General features: G+C 38.3%; 1 protein-coding gene and 1 long non-coding RNA gene across 10 annotated transcripts in view; one reads left to right on the forward strand and one right to left on the reverse strand.

Moving 5' to 3' along the window:
- Positions 1 to 47: 47 nt before the first annotated feature.
- Positions 48 to 22,423, forward strand: part of LOC116692242 (uncharacterized) — a 35,831-nt gene continuing 13,455 nt past the window's right edge. For 5 of the 9 annotated variants that reach the window (XM_032520354.1, XM_032520355.1, XM_032520356.1 and 2 more), the window contains exons 1-7: positions 48 to 166; positions 1,205 to 1,283; positions 1,384 to 1,441; positions 1,554 to 2,733; positions 2,819 to 3,071; positions 4,457 to 4,738; positions 4,904 to 5,081. In XM_032520354.1, coding sequence (XP_032376245.1) covers positions 1,390 to 1,441; positions 1,554 to 2,733; positions 2,819 to 3,071; positions 4,457 to 4,738; positions 4,904 to 5,081 — 1,945 coding nt within the window. In that variant the 5' untranslated portion in view covers positions 48 to 166; positions 1,205 to 1,283; positions 1,384 to 1,389. The remainder of the gene's footprint in view (positions 167 to 1,204; positions 1,284 to 1,383; positions 1,442 to 1,553; positions 2,734 to 2,818; positions 3,072 to 4,456; positions 4,739 to 4,903; positions 5,082 to 22,423) is intronic. The other 4 variants (XM_032520351.1, XM_032520353.1, XM_032520359.1 and 1 more) reach the window with 2 other exon arrangements.
- On the reverse strand, positions 3,702 to 12,596 carry LOC116692244 (uncharacterized). The gene is made up of 3 exons (XR_004332669.1): positions 12,513 to 12,596; positions 5,347 to 5,349; positions 3,702 to 3,714 (listed from the first exon to the last, which is right to left on the reverse strand). It is a non-coding gene; the product is annotated as an uncharacterized LOC116692244 (long non-coding RNA).

Consider the following 22,423-nt stretch of genomic DNA (forward strand, 5'->3'; position numbering starts at 1 on the left):
ACCTTGATCTACAGGAAAGTACGGTGCTGCCCGATCCCGCCAGTGACGCGTAATTCTCGCGAGATTACGAAACAGCAAGAAAGGCAGAGAAAATGGAAGGTTGTGCTAGCTAGCTTGCTAGCTGAGCGAATCCAATAATAACTGGAAAGTAATCATTTCGTCCAAGGTACGGTTTCAGTTTTCCACAGGGTGTTAATGTACACGCGTGCAACATTTTCTTCTTGTTGACGGTAATATTGGAGACTTTTGGCTTTGCAGCTCATTGCATTTATTAGCAGGTAGTGTAGCAGCTAGCGGCTAGGTGAATTAGGTGCATGCAGAGAACAATGTCGTTCGTCACCGAAATAACTCTTGAGTGTTTGGGTATCGTTGCAGAACAAGGACGTTTCGTTTCTGCGCCTTCACAGCCGACTGGGATTCGGTAGTGACATTAGTAAGGGCTGTTTCGTTTCTGTCATGCTAACGAGCGTCTGTTACATTTTTTTTGGAGTGAACTTCCTACATAAGGATTACTCCTGTTGACGAGTCTTTGCTTAAATAAACCATCTGCACCAGGCTGGCTTTTCCACCAGATCAGATACGTAGCTAGGCCTTAACGCAACAGTCAACCAACGTTAGATAATGCCTGGGTAGATTTAGTCGATAACGCGGTCCGATACAGCGAAAAAATTAGAAATGAGACATTCTGGGATTAATGTTAACGTTAATTAGACACAACGCTGAAAACTGCAGTTTTCACCATGTGTTTCCCTTTCAATTGTTGTTTTAAATGCACACGTTTCCAAAGCATCAAAACCTATATAGTTACACCAACGTAAATATGTGGCGAGTTAGTACATTTCTTTTTTCTACAATGAAGTTAATTATGTCTGCACTAGGACTGAGCGATCGCTAAATTATTCTATTCAAATATACTGTAGGTTATTTCATATCTCAAACGATATATATCACGATATAGCAGGCTTTCTGGTAATTCAATAAACAACAATTCAATCGTGTATATGAAATAACCATATAGTAAACCCAATTGTTTTACCTTTTAAAAAATATATTTATATATTTATATATATATATATTTTTGATGGTCACGTCTGCCTTCACATACAACAACCACTATTTGTAATCAAGTTAAACTGTTACAGTATTATTGACTCATAATGTCCTTAATGTAATCCTAATGTATGTCCCTCCCAAATTTACCAAGGTGCAAACAGAGACAAGTGGAATGACACTTCACATGTCTTGAAAATTCGGCTTTGCCAGTCATCTGCTAATTTGCAGAGGTACCTGTTTTTCTGCATTTAGCCCTTATTCAACTTGTCCAATAGTTAATATTCCTCTAAGCTTGTGTACTAAAAAATTATATCTTATGTGTTTTGATAGCTACCTATGGATGTCAGTATGGACCCAATGGAAAATAACAGTGATGCTACTAATCCAGGTAAACCCGTCCTTTTAGTCTTTTAGTGGCCTAAATGGGCAGACTGCAGATAAACATGAAAGAGATCTTGGTTCCCTTTTTAATAATCCTGTTTGTTGCTGCCTTTCTCTAGGGGAGCAGCTGAGCCAGTCGGAAGGGGCAGAGACGAGTGTTAGACCGACCATGTCTGAGGTTAAAAAGTCTTGGGGGTTCAGGCGGACAACCATCGCTAAAAGGGAGTTCTTGGATGAAATTGGAGACCTAACCCACAGTCCTCCAATTGTACGCAGAGGCAGAAGCCGTCGAACCAACCAGACACCCCTGGCTACTCCAGAAACCAACACAACCCAGAGAGCTTCTCTTTCAACGAGGAGTGTTTTAGATGACCTTGAGTGGTCTGCCCCATCCTCGCCTGTATCAGAGGAGAGCAAGCCAGCCTCTGAACTATCTACAGGAGGGAGCCTTGACCCCAGCTTATGGCAAGATTTTGGGTCTGCCTTCCACACTGCCTTTTCACTGCTCGGCGGGAATGAGGGCTTGCCAATGGAAATGTCAGATGCACTGACAGTCCCTGACATTTTGGAATCCACTGATACCATCGTGAGTCCTCCACAGATTATAGATGAATCTGAGGGGCCTGATATTATTGAACCTGGTGATGACATGGAGATCTCACAGCCTGTTGCTTCTGACAGCATGGCAGGAGGGGAAACTGAGGATGTGGTGGTGATATCTAGCCAAGAGGACAGCGATGAAATGACTCTGATACAGATTAAGGAGCAACTAACATCTAAAGGCAGGCAGGATGACACGAGACCTAGAGGGAGAGGTGGAAGAGGAAAGGCCAAAGGAAGGGGTCGAGGCAGAGGAAGAGGTAGGGGAAGAGGTAGAGGTAGGGGCAGAGGGAGGGGCAGGGCAGCGGCACTTCAGTCAAGCATGGTAGATGACAGCGATGATAATGAGGTTCTACTCGGATCCATCCCTCCAGCTGAGCACCAGCTGCAGCATTTGCAAGAGGAGGAAAAAGAAAATAATCCACACAGCCCTTCTGAAATAGAGATATCATCTGCTAACTCTGACATTACTCTGAGTCCTGCTCAGCAATCAAGCTCAGACTGCATAATCATAGACACTGATTTAGACCAGATTACCGATGTGACTCCTGGCCAGTATGATGATGCACCAGAGGAGGAGGACGAGGAGGAGGAGAAAAAAGACTACAACAATATAGGAGAGTTTTCAGCCATATCCGACACTGAGGGCTCTGACTCAAATGCTCTATACTGCATCTGTCGACAGAAACAAGATAAAAGGTATATGCTCATTTCTGTCTTTAAGGGTTTGCATACATCAACCATCTGTCAGTTTCACTTCCTGATCACTGCTGTTTGCGTCTAGGTTCATGATCTGCTGTGACAGTTGCCAGGATTGGTTCCATGGCGACTGTGTTGGTATCAGTGAAACACAGGGCCGTACGATGGAGAAGAAAGGGCAAGAGTACATCTGCCCCCCTTGCACTACAAAGAAGCAGAGCCAACTCAAATTTGAGCCTATCCCTCAACCAGAGCCTGAGCTTAGCTTTCCTGAATGCTTGACACTAAGTCCTCTCAGTGAAGAACGGGAGGGGCATGAGGAGCTGCAAGACCTCAAGGTTAGAATTTCATTTTGATTGCCAGTGATCACCAGGTGGTTAATTATTCTTTGTCACGACAAAGTATAAATGATTTTTTTAACCTTTTGGCAGTAGCACATACTTTTTGAATGTTTCTCTTTTTCTGAATGACAGAAAATATATGATATCTTATCACAGTATTATATTTAGAGTTGTCCCGATACCAGTAAATGCTGAAAATGCTGGCATCGGTATTAGCGAGTACTGGAGTCCAGGCACCAATCCGATACCACGTAATTTTTTTAGAAACATGTATCTTTTTACTTGTTAGCACCGCTAGCAGCAGTTCTTCTTCGCCGCTCTTAAAACAATTGCGCTGTGCTGCCATTGGCAGCTGCTGTTTTAGAGGGGAGAAGAAGAATTGCTCACTTGACGGCTCCTTAAAAGGAGCTAACGTTTGCGCATCATGTCAGCGGTTTGGCAGTACTCTACAGTGGATGCTTCCACCAGTAAGACGGCGACATGCAACGCAAAGAAGCAATTTTGAGGGGTGGCACGAGTGTTGAAAATTTCAACACCAGCAACCTAATCAAGCATTTGAAGACGTGTCACGCTAAAGAGCACAACAAATTTACCAAAGCCAGGGGGAAAAAGGACGAATTGCAGCAGCAAACTCTGGAAACTGCTTTCCAGCGACGAGAGAAATTTCCAAAAGACAGCCAATAAGCAACAAAGATAACCAACACAATTTTGGAGTTTATTGACCTGGATGACCAACCTCTGTCTGTTGTCAAAAATGTGGGATTTTGCTGCTTAATGGAGCATTTGGAGCCAAGGTACTGTTTCCCAGGTTGTAAATATAGCTCACATATAAGTTTGGGATGCTTCTGCCACATTCTCCTGCTGGTGGTACATGAAGGGCTACTGTCACAGAGAAGTGTGAGTGATGCACTGGCGAATGGTGGGAAGATAGTTGCTGTTGGACTTCTGTTTCATACAGTTCTATAAAAAAATGAAATGCCTTTTTTATTTTACAATATTGTGGATGCACTTTATTAAAAAAATTATTAATTCCTATATTTAAGCTGCTGTTGCACTACTGTTTTATACTATTCTATTTAAAAAAATAATTGGCTTCCATTTGCTGTATTCATTTTTGTTTTACAAAGGGTTTAACCTGAGCCAGGCCTTACCACAATGATAATCTTATCACAGTCATGCAGGCGTAGTATGATCTTTAAAAAAAATATATTTATCGGTATTGGTACTCGGTATTGGCCACTACCCACAGCACGAGTATTGAAATCGGTATCAGGTGCTATCAGGAAAAATGGTATCGGAACATCTCTAATTATATTTGTATCCTTATGTAGTAAGTATTTGCATGACAGATGTTTTGGTCTAAGATGAGATTTTTGTTTTAGAAGTCTGTATTGGTGGTGGAGGAGAAGCAGGAGTTTCCTGTGACGAAGCCAGAGCCTGAACCTGAGCCCGAGCCCGATACTGAGATGGAGACAGACAGCTCTTCTCCCCTTTGCATTGGACCTGAGTGCTTCAAACAAGCCCTACCAGACTCTGTTTACTGTGGCACTGACTGCATCCTTCAACATGCTGCTGTCACTATGAAGACTCTTTCTGGCCCAAAGGTGCCCAAGTCCAGAGGACGGCCACAGAGAAAAGCTGCCACTGCCAGACCCACCGCAAAGGTCAGTCATTTCATCATGGGGACTGAGAAATTGGGGGAGACATTTAAGTGTGTAGGCAATATATTCACTTGTTGAGACTTTTTTCTACATTTTGTGTCTGATGTTAAATCATAGTGTGACATCTAACTGAAATATCTTTGACCTGTTTAAATATTTTCATTACAGGGTCAGAGGTCGGGTAGGATGTCTAAGAGATTAGCAGGAAAAGCTAAGGAGGGAGGTGAGGAGGAGGAGGTGAAGGAAGATGATGGACAGGAGGAGGCTGCAACTCCCTTAGCCTGCGACCCCAGTCTCTCAGAAGTTCAGGCCACTTCCATACCATCATCTAAGCTTTACACAGCGTGTACGTACCATTTGCTACTCATACACATTCGGATCACACAGCAGTTTACACACCATGCCAAAGTGCCTCTTTCAGCATTACAGATTTTCCTTCTTTTTTTAATGTGGCACTACGTAACACAGTCACACACAAGCACGCACACACTTGGACGCATACATACTCTCTCTCTCTCTGGGATGACTAAGTAGCAGGGGTCAGCAGTGGGTAAGTATGTTCACTTTTATAGTTTCTTTGTCGATTCTAAATGCCCATAATGTGCTGAAACAGTCTTGACTTGTCAGGATTATAGTATTCAGCTAAACACAATCTCATTTAAACCAGTCTCATAACTGGTTAAACTTCAACACAGAGCAACTGTGTGTGGGGTAGTGTTGGGTAGGCAGGATGCTTCATCATGTTTTGGTATCAGTGTATTGAAACACTGCTCCAATGTTCAGTTTGTCTGGTTTTGCAAAGATCTCTTGCACACGGTTCCCACTGAAGAATGTGTCAAGTCAAGGTTTAGGGTGTTATTCATCCTAGCCTTCAGTGCACATAAAGCATACCATATGCTTTCACATGTTCAGCCCAGAGCCAACCAGAAGATGCTCACATATACACATTGCTCATCATTTGAAAAATTGAACCACATCTTGCAAATTCTCTTTTTTATTGTATTCTCTAAAAAGGAATTTTAACAACTTTTTAAAGTTAGATACTTAAAAAAGTTCCCTAACTCCCATCACAGATGTTTATACATCTTAACCCTCATGTTGTCCTCGGGTCAAAATGACCCGTTTTCCTTCTCAGTGTCCTTTTAATTAACCAAAAAAACATGATTGATTCCACACAACGCTCTTTGGCTTGTATAAATCTCTACTTTCATCAATTTTGGGGTGTCTTATTCAGTTTTATAGCGTTTGGAGAAAAAAAAAGTAGTGATTTTGAAATAGTATTAAGTAAAAGTTGACATATTTTTTGTTTGTGATTATCCATCAACATACTTTCCTTTAATTTTAGTCTAAATAATTCCTAATTTCTGCTTTTCTAACTCAAACATTAGGTATAATTTCCTACGAATGAGACCATAAATTCCTATATATATATATATATATATATATATGGCTATAAATTCCCAAAATAACTGTAAAACTCTAGTTAATAATTTAGTGTTACGTATTGTTAAACGTCAAAAAAGTGACCGTTGAAAAAAAACGTCCCAATTGTTGATTTTCCATTTGACGGGAAGACAACACAAGGGTTAAGACTTTTTTTTTTTTTTTTTTTTTTGCTGTTTGAAGAAAAAAACTAATTCTATAATTTAGGATAGGGTTTTTAAAAAATGTAATCAAATACTACAGTGTCCACTGCATATCTGGCTAAAGTGATGGAAAGATGGTCAGCCAAAGACTGACTTTGCACACTAGGATATGCATACTCCATTTTATTACAGACCATATACTGCATGCCTGAAGAGTCTATGCCCAAAGGTTTGTGTTTATTAAAATGGAGTGCACATATCTCAGTGAGGCTATTCTTTTCTCAAAATTTAGAAAATGAGGCCAGATGGTGGATCTCACAGAATCCCTTATAACAAATAATTTTGTCAGGAATAGTCAGAAGTTCCTGAACCTCAAATCAATCCCATCTCAAATAACATTATTGATTGACATTTACCATTTAACAACGCATAATCATTTTTTAAAAACATTTTTCATTGAGATTATTATATTAACTTTAAACGTGAACATTTTAACAACTGAAATCATTACATTATCCCCCATTTGGGCAAAAAGTTAATGCAAGGACTCCACAAGAGAGAAAAGTTCTTTTATAACACATAATAGAGTTAACTTCTCTAAACAGTGAGACCAGCTCAATTATTCAAGGTGCGTGTTGTGAAAAATTATGCATTGTTGATCAGTCAAGTGTTTGTAGATTGCTTAGTTAACTTAGTAGACATTTATAACTACAGCACTCAGCATTTGTTGCTCACAGCCACCCCCACGTCAAACCCTTCCCAACACGTCTGTACTACTGACTACATTGGTTTTGTGAAGCCTGCATAATGTCGTATTGTCACAATGTCGGCAAGGCACACCACTTCTTCAAAAGTTATGGTTTTCTCAAAGTGACTCATCTTTTCAAACAAGGACCCTGATGTTCAAGCACCCGCGCTTTCTTCCTACAGACAGCACAATAATTTGTAGTCTTGTGCCTCTATGAGGCAACATCTTTTTCTTTTTTTTGCAGTTGCAGAAAACACACCTGTGCTTTTCATACATAAAACCTACATTCTACATGACATTTTACAACTTTCCTTGTCTTCGTGTAAGGCTCAAACAACTTTCCATGTTCCTTTCCATCAACACAAACACACAGACACACATTCCTGGACCAGCCGTTCCATTGCACAGACACACCGATATTAGCTAAGATAGGATTCTCAATGAATAGGGACTGGGCAGCTGGTATGGAGGAGGAGAAGTTACTGGCTACTTGCTGCTGCAGAGACGCAGAGCGGACTGGAGGATTCAGCAGTGCAGATGCTAGAATGAGGTTCCACCTGGAGTTCACCAAACAGTGAACGGGAGATTTGTTGTCACATTTCCATGAAGATGATTTCGAAGTATCAGCTGGCCACCTTCAATGCTGCATTCCTCCAATTTTCTGAGAAAAGACTTCATTCTCCTGCAAATAAATAAAGAAAGAAAGAGCTTACAGTTCACCACACATGCATACCAACTTTAGAGATGAAGGATAGGCATCTTTTCATTCATTAATTGTGTGGGTATAGTGGTTAAATAACTACTTGGGTCATATTAAGTCACATTTTAGTTCTGTTAATAGGAGGTAAATAACAAATACAACCATGCACCTGATACTCTGAACCCCTACCCCTAACAATTTTGCTTAAACACACGCATATACATCCATATTTCTCTATATTACAATATAGACACACAGACAGCAGCAAAAAAGCATTTCTTTGGTTTCCTTTTGAGCATTGACCCAGGGTCTGTTTCTTTTCTCCAATCTTTAAAACTAGTGTTGCATTTCAAATTTAAACAAACAACAAACAATTTAACCGTACATTTACAAGTTTTAGTTTACTTGCAATTATGCATAGCTCAATGATACAAACAAGGTACAGCAGACAGTGAGTTTACTGTTTGGGTTACATTTCAGAATCAGCTTGATTGAATTGGCTCTGGTTTCAATTTGCTTTACACACTTCCAGAAACAATTTACAGAAGGGAGAAATAGACATATAGCTAATGACAAAGACAAAGCTGAAGATAGGTAAAAACTCAACTTTCCTGCAGTGAGCACACTCTACTTCTTTTAAATCCTCTTGTCATAATGTTTTTTTGGCTGCAAACGTTGTGGCGTGCTGGTATGGTGGGCAGGATTTGGTGACCATTGGGGCGGACGCATCATGCCGTGGGCTGCGCACTGGATCACGGGCTGTGCTCCTGTATCGGGCGGTGGCACATACCTTGCATCTTACTTTAGATCATCTTTTACTATTACACTTTAGATTTTCTTTTTCCAGACATTTTCAGTTTAATGTAAAAACCCTGCTATTGGTCACGAATCATGGAAAACGAAACTTAAATCTGTCATGGAGCAGTTAAATTTATTCACACGCCTTAAAAATATTTATTAAAAGCTTCCGTCTTTGCACATTGATTTACAGCATTATATGTTAATATTTATATCATAAAATACTGTATGTTAACTCTTTGGGAGAAAACAAGTAGTTATATGTAAAACGTGACATTGAACACCCCCACATAGCCAACAGGACATGAACCACGTCTGCAAAGGTTTAGCGGTGAGATTGGCAGTCAAATCGGGCTTCTATTGAAGCATTGAATATTCAACTATTTAGGGTCACCCCTATAACAACAATTATTATAAACATACAAGTAGAGGTGGAAATAGGAAATGTATATGATATATAACGTATAGTTTTTCAATTATTAGCAGACCCTTATCATTAATATGTCCGTATGACACAACATAGGTTTCTGCATTACTTATAAGTTAAGGTTTAAAGGCGTTAACAGCAGTAGTTGCATTTCATAACATCTCATTTTAGTCTCATGGAAGCCTAAAACTTAAATGTTTATAATACTGGCATGTGTACAAAACTTTTGCAAATATTGTGACTAAAATCAAGCTTTATTGATAGGTCAATTTTAAAGGACCAATAATAATCCACACAGCGCTGTAAATAGAAAGGAAAGTAGTTTGAATGAAATCAGTAAGACTAAGTGAGAAAATATGAAATTTTGGTACACATGCACTGCAACCCTATAATTAGACAATTATTAAACAGACTTTACCTTACACACTCTATTAGAAAGTCTATGTAATTTCTGATTGAGCCATGTGTAAAAAGAACAGGTCATTGTCTGTAGACTTCACAGCGTGCTGTAGTGCTAAAGTTTTTCCCCCCCAATCATGTGACCCACGCACAACCGGAAGAAAACAAAACATCCGAGGGTGTCAAAGAAGGGTCATTTACACGAAGATGCCAATGGAAATGTCTAACTGGTGAGACTACGAGATTCAGGAAGTAAATCGTGAGACAAATTTTAAGAAATGGCAAGAGTCTGTTGTTTACAGTATTATCCGCATAATGTCCTGCCTCCTTCAAGCTCTACCACGGCGCCATGCCTCGCCTAAACCAAGCACAGTATTTCCAGTAAGTGAGAACGTGCCTGACACGGACAATCTCCTGTTGTGGGCTACATGTGAGAAAGGGCAACTTCGGGGCAATGTGCGGACCTGATTCGTCGAACATTGTCTGGAGTTCATATGAGAAAACCGCTTTCGAGACTTCTGACACTTCAATTTCTTTAGCTGCATTGCCTGCATTTTGGGAAAAAATCGAAGTTGGTTCAAGAGTGAGGCTGAAGGTGTGTCCACCAGCCTTTCTGTTGGACTGTAGTTTTGTTGATCAAATCATCAAGATGTTAGTGTAATTTCTACTGATGGCAAAAATAAACCACAAAACAATACAATGAAATATATCCAATACAATGTTCTTAAACAACATTTACAGTAGATGTACATCTTAGTGATCACCTGTTGCATCTACCGCTGCTTGACGCTTCATGGAGCCAATGAGCCTCTGAAGGTGCAGCTGTAGGGTGCTGCCATATTTCTGGAGAAGGTCCGGACCATGGTGCTTGCCCTGCGCAGGCTAAGGTCACATTTTTGGCTGTTGTGTGTAGCAGGGCGTCTCAGAGGTTCACAGTGGGGTTGAGGTCAGGAGATGATGCAGGCTGAGACCGCATCTGCTTAACAGCAGTCCTCAGGGCAGGTGTGGCTGGGTGAACAGAGGTGTTGTCCTGATGGATGCCGATGTTGCAGCACGTGTTGATTTGCTACACAGTTCCATCTCTGCATCACATGCCATGGATCTCAGGAAACTAAGTGTGTCCTCTTTCATCAGGGTGAATGGAACTTTGAAATATGGCTTGTTGAAGATGACAGGAGTGGATATTGATCCTGCTGGACCACAAAGTGATCTCAGTAGGCCTGCATGATTAACCGTTATAAAATCGCAATCTTGAGTCACCTTGTTCACGATTTAATTTTCAAATAACTTACTTATTTATTTAAAAAAATAAAATAATTCTCATATAATTTTACGAGCAGACTGCCTCACAAATGCTACTGCTTTCTTCTGTGAGTTTTAAACATAGACTGTATAAAATGGCTTTTAAAGCGCTCCCTAGCGCTGCAATGCTCTCCCTTCTCTTCACTGAAGCCTCTGTGTTTACAGGCTTGTGGTGATGCGCAGTGTGCTATAGTTGCCAAACAAATCTATGTTTAGTACTTCTGTTTTGTTTTGTCATGGTCAAAAAAATTGTGGCAGAGAATAGTATTCTATTTATAATTCTAAACAAAAAAATTGTAATTCATATTTTTTCTTCGAATTCTGCAGGCCTAATCCTCAGTGTGAAGTTGCAAGACTTCGTGCCTCACTCTATTGCTGATCAGGGCTTCAGCCAAATAGTTTTTTTCCCATCAGTTTACATAATATAAAAAATAATTTCCACTTCACCTCCAAATAACAAATTTCCTTTGTTTTTTTAGATCCTTAAAGAGACTTTTGCACCTTTCCAACATATAATCTAGTCAACAAAAAAATGCAAAGCATAACCTCAGATGGTGATGGGCAGATGGGTTTTGATTTTAAATTTAATACCACATAGTTTACGTTTTTTTCACACACTCCATAGACCAGTATGCTTACTAGTGTGGGGTGAAGTTGCCTTCATTGATAGCATCAGTTTCCCCACCTTGTTTTTACTCTCACTATTATCGAGGGGAAGTGCATAACTGACTACAGATCAAATCACTTAAATAATAACATCAGGGAACAACTTAAGAAAATACTGTGGATAAGCAAGACACTATCGTCAAAGTCTTTTTTTTTTTTTTTTTTTATTCAGTATTTTATCAGGTTTATAATGGAAGGATGTAGTGGGATATCATTTCTTTAATCATCCACCTTGAGACTGTGGTGGATAGCAACCAGTAGTGACTTTCCTTTTTCATATCAAAAGAGCAGTTTCCCTCCAGCTTTATATATGTATATAAAGCTGTTTTTTTTTTTTTAAACTTGTTTCTACAAAAAATGACACTTGCTTATAAAAACATGGGGAAAAGGCGGAACACTAATACATCTTTTACATAAATTGATCAGAAACTAAAGCCATGGACAAAGTAAAAGTACATTTTGGTCTTGCTTTCTGTACCATTGGGAGACTGCAAATTTACGGTACATGGAATGGCAGCAATGAAAAAAAAAAATACCACTCCAGACACAAAACCAAAGACCAGGGGTCTCATTTATAAATGTGGGGTATGTACAAAACGGGGCTAAAAATGTGCGTACCCCACTTCCCACGCAAAGGTTGTGATTTAAAAAAAAAAAGCAAACTTGACAAGAGACTTGTGCGGTCCTCCACACACACTCTGACCCATTAAAACACACATTTTGGAGACAAAGGGAATGGCAACGCAGATGGTGAGGTGGTGAACTGATGTCAAACTGCAGATGGTGAATGTGGGAATAATGATTACTCTTAATATTTTTTTAACAAGTATTGATGCCTCACACACATTTTCTCTCTCCATATCATCCACGTTATCATGAAGATAAGTCCAGCAGTGTTATTCGTGCTTGTACTGTGTGATAATAGTTCCTTAAACACCTTGTAAAATCCAACTCAAATCTTAAATCAAAATTTGTTCTTAAAATTCATGCGCTGTCTCACCGTCACATTGTCCGCTACGGAGCGCAGGAGGATGAGATGGCCCGATGGAATACATGATAGCATCAAATGCCCTACTACTAGATAGCGGCAGAACACAGTGTAAATAACTTAATGTCTGTTCATAAAATGAAATGTCAAAATTTGAAAATACAGCCGTTAAGCTCTTGCGCAATCGTTACACTTAATGTCCTCGTTTTCGGTCAGAACTTTAATAGTGTTGGTGACAAGACCTGCATGACAAAAAGTGTGTTTGCCTTTTACACTTTTGTCTTTTTGCTTTTTCTCTGCCAGTCGTCATGATTCAGCGTTCCAAAAAAACTTCCAGGGTTATTAACCTACTGATCAGCATTCATGAGGTGCTTTCCATTGACTATTTATGGTCAAAAATGGGCGTGTACAGGGCGGGATAAGAGGCTGATTCACGTACGCACTTACAATTTTATAAATCTGAATTTTTTGCGGACGCCATTCTGGTCTTTTGGGCATACATACACTTTTATTAAGGATCCTACGCACATAAATAAACACTTTTTGGGCCAATTTTGTACCTTTTATTATAGACGGTGGAGCGATGCAACAAAGGTCCTCTTTCGTACTTAAACCGGGGATGGTATGGTTTCTGGATGGGGCCTTAACCTCTAGGCCTCTGGGGGGGCCCTGTTTCTTGACCTCTGTGGCCAAGTACACACTTTACTTGATAGACACACAAAAACAAAGTGGGAGAGACTGTGGGACCTACAGTGCATTTTTTCATTTTTGGGGCTCCAATCAACAAAACATAATCTCATTCATCCAGAATTGTACATTGAACATTGAACAACACATTCTGTCCAAGTTTATTGCTCCACCGAGACAGAAGGAACACAATATATTAACAGTAATAATTACACAAATAACTGCAGAAATAAGCACATTGTTTGATGTTGCGTTTTTTTCTTTTCTTGCATGTGTACCTCCAAATGTGTTGGATATCATCTTACATTTTTGAACAGGTGACTAAGACAAATCCAAAGGCATTCAACATATTTATTGAAAGTTGCACCATAATCACTCATTTATGAGTGTGAGTCAAGTGAGTTAGATTCCTGTCTTCTGCTCAACTGTCAGCAGGAGTTGGTTGCAAAAAGCGACCTCATTCTGCTTCATTGTCTTCCCCCTCTTTTATTGGTTATTGGTAGGAAACTTGTCTTGTTCTGTCATCCAAGAAAAAAACATCCAATGAAACCCAGCAGGTTTAAAGTCAGTGAAAGGGAAAAAGGCGTCAGTCTTGACCCAGTTTTCCCATCCCGTTGATTGATTATTTTCCCAAGTAACAAATTCTCTATTCGTACAGGAACCCACAAGTATTAGTTGCTAATGTTTTTAGTTTTACTAGGTAGTGACACAAAATGTGTCATTGTATTCTTAATGAAATTATCAATTTATTTTCTGTAAATGTCATTCCTTCAAAGACTGTTAGACTCTGTTGAGTTTAGATTGAGTGCAGTGTGACCACATGATGTAACGGATGTGGGAAAGGGGTGTGATTTCTGTTGATTAGTTTCAGTGATACAGCAGTAACTGGCCAGTCTGGGATAATAATATTTATTTTATTGTGGGTCAGTGCACACTAACTAGCATGTGTAATGTTAAGTGTTGAGAGGAGAGTTGAGTTTGTCGTATTTGGCTTTTTTTCTATGAGGTGCAGCCAATAAATGTCAGGTATTAGCCAAAAATCTATTCTTGAATTTTCTCTTGGACATCCATTGCAGCTTTTTGTTGCCTCATTTTAACCTCATAACTACCGTTTCTCCATCACATGCTCTCAACGCATTTCCTCTGCATATTTATGACGTTATAATTTCAATTCCTCAATATTCAATTGTGAAACACAAGCACCCTCTACTGGCCAAAAGAATAATGTGTAACCAAGAGAAAACTACTGACATTTTCAGCATTCCACAGTTTCCACAGAGTGTATTCTTAAATGTGCCCCCCTGTCCAACTTTATAACAAAAATGTAAAATAGTGCAGATTGTTTAACCCCAGATATGTTTTATCAAATATTATTCAAGTTCCCTCCAGCATTCTCATACACAAAGTTTTACCATTGTTGAATTCAAATAATACAAATAGACACAACCACAATGGTGCACCTTATTTGAAGTATGTTTTCTGAAGTTGGTGTGCGCCTAGAGTAGTATAGTAGTATACTCCAGTGATATACTGTTTATGTGGCTTGAATACAATCTATTGTACCAACCAATGTACTCTCAGCCTGACGTACACAAATTCTCCAACTTGGGCCTACAACAATGCGATGGCTGGATGGATACTTTGTTAATCCCATTGGAAAATAGCTTAAATTATTAAGGATTTTTTAGTTTTTTGCTGTATATATATATATATGTGTGTGTGTGGTGTGTGTGTGTGTGTGTGTGTGTGTGTGTGTAATAGTGCAAAATTAAGTGTTACATTAAATTTGTGCAGTTATGAGTCAGATAATTTAAAGATGACAAAAGGTGCACGAATCCAGGGTGAAAATTTTGTATAAGTCTTTTGTCCGTCCCTGCCTCCCTATGTAGAGGGGGTCCTTTAAGACTTAATACGAGACTGACCCCATTGTCTTTGTCTTGATGTCTGTCCTTCAGTGAGCCGTCTATTGAAAGATGAAGGAATCAACACAAATATTGTAAAAGGGGAATTACCACATATTTGCCCACACACATTATTTAAAAGTATTTTTACAGTGAGATTTACTCTTGTGTAAAGAAGTAATGTAATATTAAAAAAAAAAAAAAAAATTGTTAAAGGTAAGGTAGACATTTTTGGAAATTTGCTCATTGGCTTCTTGGTGGAAGTTAGATGAGAAGACAGTTACCATCCTTAAGTCTGTCTGTTAAATACAAGGCAGCCAGTTGCTCAGTGCTTCAGTAGAAGGAATAGTTGCACATTATCCAATGTAAAAGGACGACGTTCTCTACAGAACTAATAAAAAAGCTGAGTTACTTATTAATCAGTGAGCTTTAGAGATGCCTTTTCCCACTGTTATGTTAAAAACAGAGATACCCTGCTGGTTCTTGCTTCATATTTGCTGTACAGACATGAGCATTTTATCAATCTTCTGATTCAACTATGGAACAAATAGATTCCCCAAATATTGAACTATTGTTATTCAGTTAAACTGATTGAAAACTCCAGTTTCAGTTCAGGACATAACATGGAAGGTGATGTGTCTTCAGATTTTCTTTCTGAAAACGTTTAAATCACATGCAATGTTTGGCTTAATAACTTGACGATTTGTATTAGTTTTTTTGTTGTCATTTATTCATTCCGAAATTATTTTTGTATGTATGCCCTACAAATACAACTAAAAAAACAGCACAATTATAGACAAAACAAAACACACAAAATAAGAACATAAAAACTAAAATCTGACATATCACAGACACCTGCCGCCACTGTGGCCTACTGAGGACTATTGGCTGTCTGTGGCAAATGTTATAGAAATGATGAACAAGAGCTTTGGTTCTAATCTTGGAATGAGGATGTTTCTTTTCATGAATATTGAACTATTTATTATTTATTAACCATGCTATCGGAGTGGCTCTGCAGATGGCAGTTTCACTCTGACCACTTTGGTCCTCACTGAAATATTTCAACAAATATTGCATGGATTATCAAAAATATTTGCACAGACGTTGTTTCTCAGATGAATCCAACTGACTTTGGAGATCCCCTGACTTTTCCTCTGGTGCAGCCATGGGGTCCACATTTTAGTTTTTTTTGTGAAATGTAAACTATTGGTTACATTGCTGTGGAATTTGACACACACACACACACACACACATACATACACACATGCACGCACATTCATGTCACTCTCAGGATGAATTCGAATAACGTTGGTGATTCCTTAACTTTTCTATACAAAATAAAAAAAAAAAGCTGAGTTACTTGTTAATTGGTGAGCTTTAGAGATGCCTTTTCCCACTGTTATGCTTTTTTATCTAGTGCCACCATCACGTCAAAATTAAAATGAGTGCAAAACTTTCGTTTACTACAAAATACCTCCAGAAGTGAGGTCTCCATTCAGCCTCAGGTGTGAACACCTGCTTGAGCATATTAACATTGGCATTGTGAGTGCAGCCTCACAGACTCTAGACTCAGTCTTTTTTTTAATGTAACAGGTATTAGTGCACATTCTGTCCAGATGGGTTCTTTTTTGGAGGTAGAAGATCTCATACATAAAAGATTTTTGTTAGCACATTTAATAAGCTTCATCTTGCAAACATTTTACCAATGTAAGGAAAGTGATAGAAGTGACTGAGAAACTACTGATTTATGTGCTAGACTGTTGCGGTTAAAGCCATTTGGAATATTAATATTCAGCTTTAGCACGTTTTTTCATTCTCAGCACATGAACCTGTTCATATTCTGCAGACGGTACCGTTTTAGGGAAATATAAAATGTTTACACTTGCAAGCAACTACTTTGACCTTGTGCTCCTCTGTATCATCTGTTCAAACAACTGTGCATTCGTACTTAACAAATGTGCTCATGGTAAATGAAGTGAAATATAAAATATACTAACATTTCAAGTGAGATTTCTGCTCAAGTAACTAGAACATTTCTACTCATTAACTAACAGCCATCGTCTGTTCACAATATCTGCACATGTTCTTAAAACCAAAGACAGAAATTAAGAATGGGGAAATTAATTACAGACAGTGGCCAATGATAATACTATCAAACACAATAGTGCCGCATACTATTAGTTTAAGAAATTGAGTCAGTGTCATCTTGCTTATTTAAGGACATTTTGTCTTTTCCCAATGGTTTGATAAATTAACTAGCAGTGTGGTATGTATGTCCGTTGTTTTATTATATCCACATGGCTGTGCTCATATCGTCTTTTCAGCTGTGTTTTCATTACTGCAACATATCCCAAGCTTTTGGGACAGAGCCTTTAAATATAAAACAACATACTTAATGAGCTGTGGATTAAACAAAAAAGATATTTGTTTAGGTCCAATCAGGTATGCCTGACAACCTAGGTTATGACAACATTGGTTATTGTTTACGGGTGGTTCATTCAAGATTATGAAGTGTGTACACACAGTGTGTTGAGTGGTATAGACCCATGACTGCAACCACTTGCTGGAAAGTATAAAGTTTGACTTTGAAAGTTGATATTACAGCTCAGTGTTTTGATGTGTTGTTCATTTCTTAGTATGTATTTTACTGACAATCAGACTGAATTGCCATTTTGTTTCATTGAACAAATCTGAATTGTGTGCAGTGGTCTTAAACCAGGCAAAATGTGAAAGAAAATATCTTTCTTATTGAACTTTCACTAAAGCTTCATCCCAAATACCCTAAATAAAGAAATCGCATGTCTTCATTTGAGGATTGCATGAATATAAATCATTTTGTTTGACTTGTGTTGGTCTAAGCGTTAATTGAAATTCTTGATTGTACAGCTAATTTAAAAAGCTGAGATTTTCCTATATTGACTAATGGCAGGTTTTTAACAAGAAACCACATCTTCACGCTGAGACAAATGCGCATGTTTCACGTCACTTTGACACACACACACACACACACACACACACACACACACACACACAACACACACACACACACACACAACACACACGTAGCATAATCATGCACAAATAAAGATTCTTCATTCTTTTCCTCATAGATACAGTGGCTCATTCATTAGTTCATTCATTCATAGGTCTACCTGCCTTTCAGTGTCCAGAAGTGTCTGCAAATGATGCACTAAACCAGGGTCATTCACTTTCTTTCTGTTTTTGAATCTATGAAAGGATGTGTCCTTGTTTCTTTTCTTCTTTTTTACTACTATCTCCAGAATTAGTTCTCATTTAACGGTTACAGCTTGTGTTGACACTTCAGTGTGTTAGCATGTTGTGCATGCTCACAAATGCAAAGAAAGCAGATAATCGGCAAATCTTCCTTCTAATCCAAGTACCTACGTGAAAAGATGGCTTGGAGTGGAAATTCCACACCACTGTTGTCATTGCCACTTGTTACTTTGCCAACTGCATCTCCTTTAAGCTCAACCTTATATTATGCCATATCATGGGTGCTTTGATTGGCTCCTGGACATGCTAGTTATTAGCAACAGTACACATGATCTTGCTCTCCAGGTGCTGCACTGTCAGTGCTCACTTCTTCTACATAGTTCTGATAGATAAAATGCAGAGGATACATTTCTTAGGATTAATAAAGTATGACTCATCTATACTGGTATGTAGGCATAATCTTAACCCAGGCATCTCAACCTGCTATGTTCATCTTCACCATGCTGGCTTTTTCTTATGCAGCCTTCAATCTCTTCCTGTCCATAAATCCGCAAACACTTTTGATGGATGAGGCTGCTGATCCATACCACACAACTTCTGCAAAATTTACTGGGGTTTTACAGCTGCACTGCTTATGATTGGCTATTACTTATTGTGTCATGTCATTTTGTCCAGTAAAAACCCGGCCTAATTCCCTGATTATTTCCAGTGGCACTATTTTAGAAACCTCAAATATATCGAAGCATGTGTTATTAAGGGTGGGGGGAAAATTTGACACAGCATAGTATTTTGAAATTTTCCGTGGCTAAACTGTACTGATGCATGGATGCCAAGTATCGATCTTTTATTATGTGTTGGTCAGTTTGACTGCTTAAATCGAGCATTTTGCTGATGTAAAACTGAAGTGAGAGGAACAAATGGATACATTTATTGTTTTTAGATAAAACAGATGTTGACACAGTTTTCTTCTGGGAAAATAATTTGAAGTTGAAAAAAAGGCAATAAATTGCAATGTATCGCAGAGTATTTCAGTATGTATATCATATCCACATACATAAGTATCGTGATAATATCTTATCGTGGGGCCTCTGGTGATTCACACCCCTAATACAATAAATACAGTGGCTTTTTTTTCTTACCTACTTAACTGTTTTTTTCTCTGACTGACTGATTGGAACAACAATCTTTGAAATTGGTCCAGTATTGTGAAACAAGATACAGTGTAACTAATTTGGCAATTGCGCACCTTCTATTTCCTTCCACTAAAAGTGCTTGTTCAGATTATTGGTCTAATGGCGTTTTTTTACTCTGCCACTGTGCCCCGTCCTTCTTTTTCTATTGCAGATTAGTACCGCTTTCATGCGTGAGGCAAGCCATGGCTGGTCATCATAGCAGGAAATCTGCTGTGACCTAACACGAGACACGCACACACACACCCCAAAGTTTCTATTGCCAAACCCACCAGACTCCTTTAAAATAAAAAGTACTTTTATATTCATAAAATACACTTCATTTAAAGTCAACAGAGTCCAAAATCAAATGATCAAAAGCTATCTTGGTTGGTTTTTCAACTGTTCCAACAGTTACTACTCTGGTTTTGTTGAAATAAACCCTTATTTTACCAATTCATATGCAGAAATATGCTGGCTCTATATGTGCTAAAAGTATTGTTTATTTAAATAGAGGTTTTTAAACAAAAAAGGATTTTACTCTGTAGGGATCTTATCCTTAATGTTGTCAGATACATAGAATAAAATGCTGATCCTGTGAGTGGAAAAACAGCACTTTCAGGGGATGAAATTGACGAAGCACATTTTCCCTATGTCAGGGGTCTTCAACAGGGGGTCCGCGGAGGTACTGCATGGGGGTCGCGAAAGTTTTGGTTGAATAAACTTTTTTTTATATTCCCCCCCCGCAATTTTTTCCACTAGTTGAAATGTCTTTAAATACACATTAACATGAATTCAACACACTGTAGTAAACAGATAAATGGAGGCAGAAGATGTCTTTCAGTCATCAATGCACACATGGCACTATAGGACCAGTTTGATATAACACAATTTTATACAATATATATAATTAGGGGGTCCCCGCTCCATCTCGCCATCAGTTTGGGGGTCCTTGGCCTGGAAAACGTTGAAGACTCCTGCCCTATATGATTACATTGCAGCCATGTTCGTGGCTGCTGGTTACAGCGTTCTTGCTCAATACTGGACCAATTTCAAAGATTTATATATATATATATTAGCAGGAGACATGAGAGGTACTAGTTATCCATCATCTATTGACATTAAAAAGTTAAAAAAAACTATTTAAAGTACTGGAAGTTGAGGCATCTTCTTCTTGGCTTTGATTTGCCGAAGATAAACTTTAGTGGTGGTCTCAAAACTGAAGGTCACTAGAGGAGACCAGGACCTAGTGTGCTTTCCCAAAACCCACATTTGTGCCTTCACTGTGGATGTCTTGCTCGCTGAGATTTTTGCACATGGGGATAATGATCTTATATGCTACACCTGAAACTGATACTTCTACTACTACTGAGTGATGGTCTTTCAAATGTTGACTCAAGCTTCTTATGAAGATTTTTGGGAACTTTAAAGCATTTGCGCCAAGTTAACATTCATTGATTGAGAAACAATCTACACATTATATTCTTTACAATAGGTCACACGTGTCAAACTCAAAGCCCGCGGGCCAAATACGGCCCCCATATCAATTTAGGTTAACAATACTTTTTGGTCCGTCTAGTTTTTGTCAATTTTTACAATGTTTTAGGGCATTTTTTCAAAAAAAAAATCCTGGCGTTTTTGGCATTTTCTTAAACATTTTTGTTGACTATATGAGACCTGCAATGAAACAGTCAAAGATATTTGACTTTTTAGATGACATAAAACCAATTAACTCGCCATGTCTGGCCCTGGATGTGATTCTTATTTTCCACTGTGGCCCTTAGGGAAGCTAGGGGAAGAAGTTTGACACCCCTGCAATAGGCAATTTCAATCAAGCCTATTTAATGACAAGTTTTATCAATAAAAGTGACGTGAAAGGTCATATCAAGTGTAGTAATGTTCCTCCATGTAGCAGTCACAAAAACTTGGAGATGCCAGTATCTATGTATAAATATTAGTATAAAAACAAACGTTTTCATCAATATCTCAAATAGCGAATATGTGCATCTAAAAATTTAGTGAGCAGGAAACTTTGCTTCACTATGTATCATCTTGGGCTCAGTTGTTTTTCCTTTTAATAAGGTAATTTTAGAAAGTAAGATGCAAAGCAGATTAACATAGATATTTGTATTTGTAGATCCTGTGTGTTAAGTCTTCAATGCAGGTAATCCAGTATAGTATAGCATGTAACAAATATTGCTGTGCATAATTGTTTCTTGTAAAAAACAAGTCTGCATCATGGATATTCAAAAATTGAAATGATCCAAACACTTCCCTAATATGAAGCATTGTGTCCTCAAAGTACAACACTTGTTTGGTAACATTTAGATTGTCTTTATTCAAGGGTACTATATTTATGAATAGAAATTCTGAAAGTATCTTTTATGTGTAAACTGAATAAAGGCACTTGACCAGATTTACTAATGAAAATGTTTCAGAGAGGTAGTCATTGAATTATTCAACCAGTATTAATTGTAATGTAATGTAATGTTGTACATTATAGACAGACTATTAATGTCCGCTTGATGCCAGTTGCACCATTTAATGAATCAGAATGAAACATGAAAATTAGCAAGAAAAGGGACAGTTATGTGTTTCCATTGGTCATTGTAATGGAGGAGTGTGTTAATGGAAAATACATAGACATGAGTTCCAGTTATATATTTATTGAGTTTCAGTTATTTATGTAAACTGGTAAATGTCAGTTTTTGCTTCTAGTTTCATCTTATTAATTTACAATCATGAAATTACCATGTCTTAAAGGCTCTATCTGTAATTTTCTAATATCAACTACAGGTTTCTTCAGATATTTATTTGCAGATGGAAAATTCGCATTTTGTGTATTTTTCAACTAATGATAATTCCAAATACAGGGCAACATAACTCCACATTACTGATACAAAGAAATATTTAACAGCAACAGAAAACTTTTGTATTTAGTTGTATGTAGTGCTGTTGTGGTTAGCATCGTCGAAAGTTCTGTTCAAACCCGTTGGCCGGCTTGGGCCCCGAAGTTTGCATGTTCTCCTTGTGTTTTCTCAGGCTTCCTCCCCCAGTCAAAAGACATGCAGGTTAAGTGAATA

The sequence above is a fragment of the Etheostoma spectabile genome, chromosome 7 (genome assembly GCF_008692095.1).
Source record: "Etheostoma spectabile isolate EspeVRDwgs_2016 chromosome 7, UIUC_Espe_1.0, whole genome shotgun sequence".
Lineage (NCBI taxonomy): Eukaryota > Metazoa > Chordata > Actinopteri > Perciformes > Percidae > Etheostoma > Etheostoma spectabile.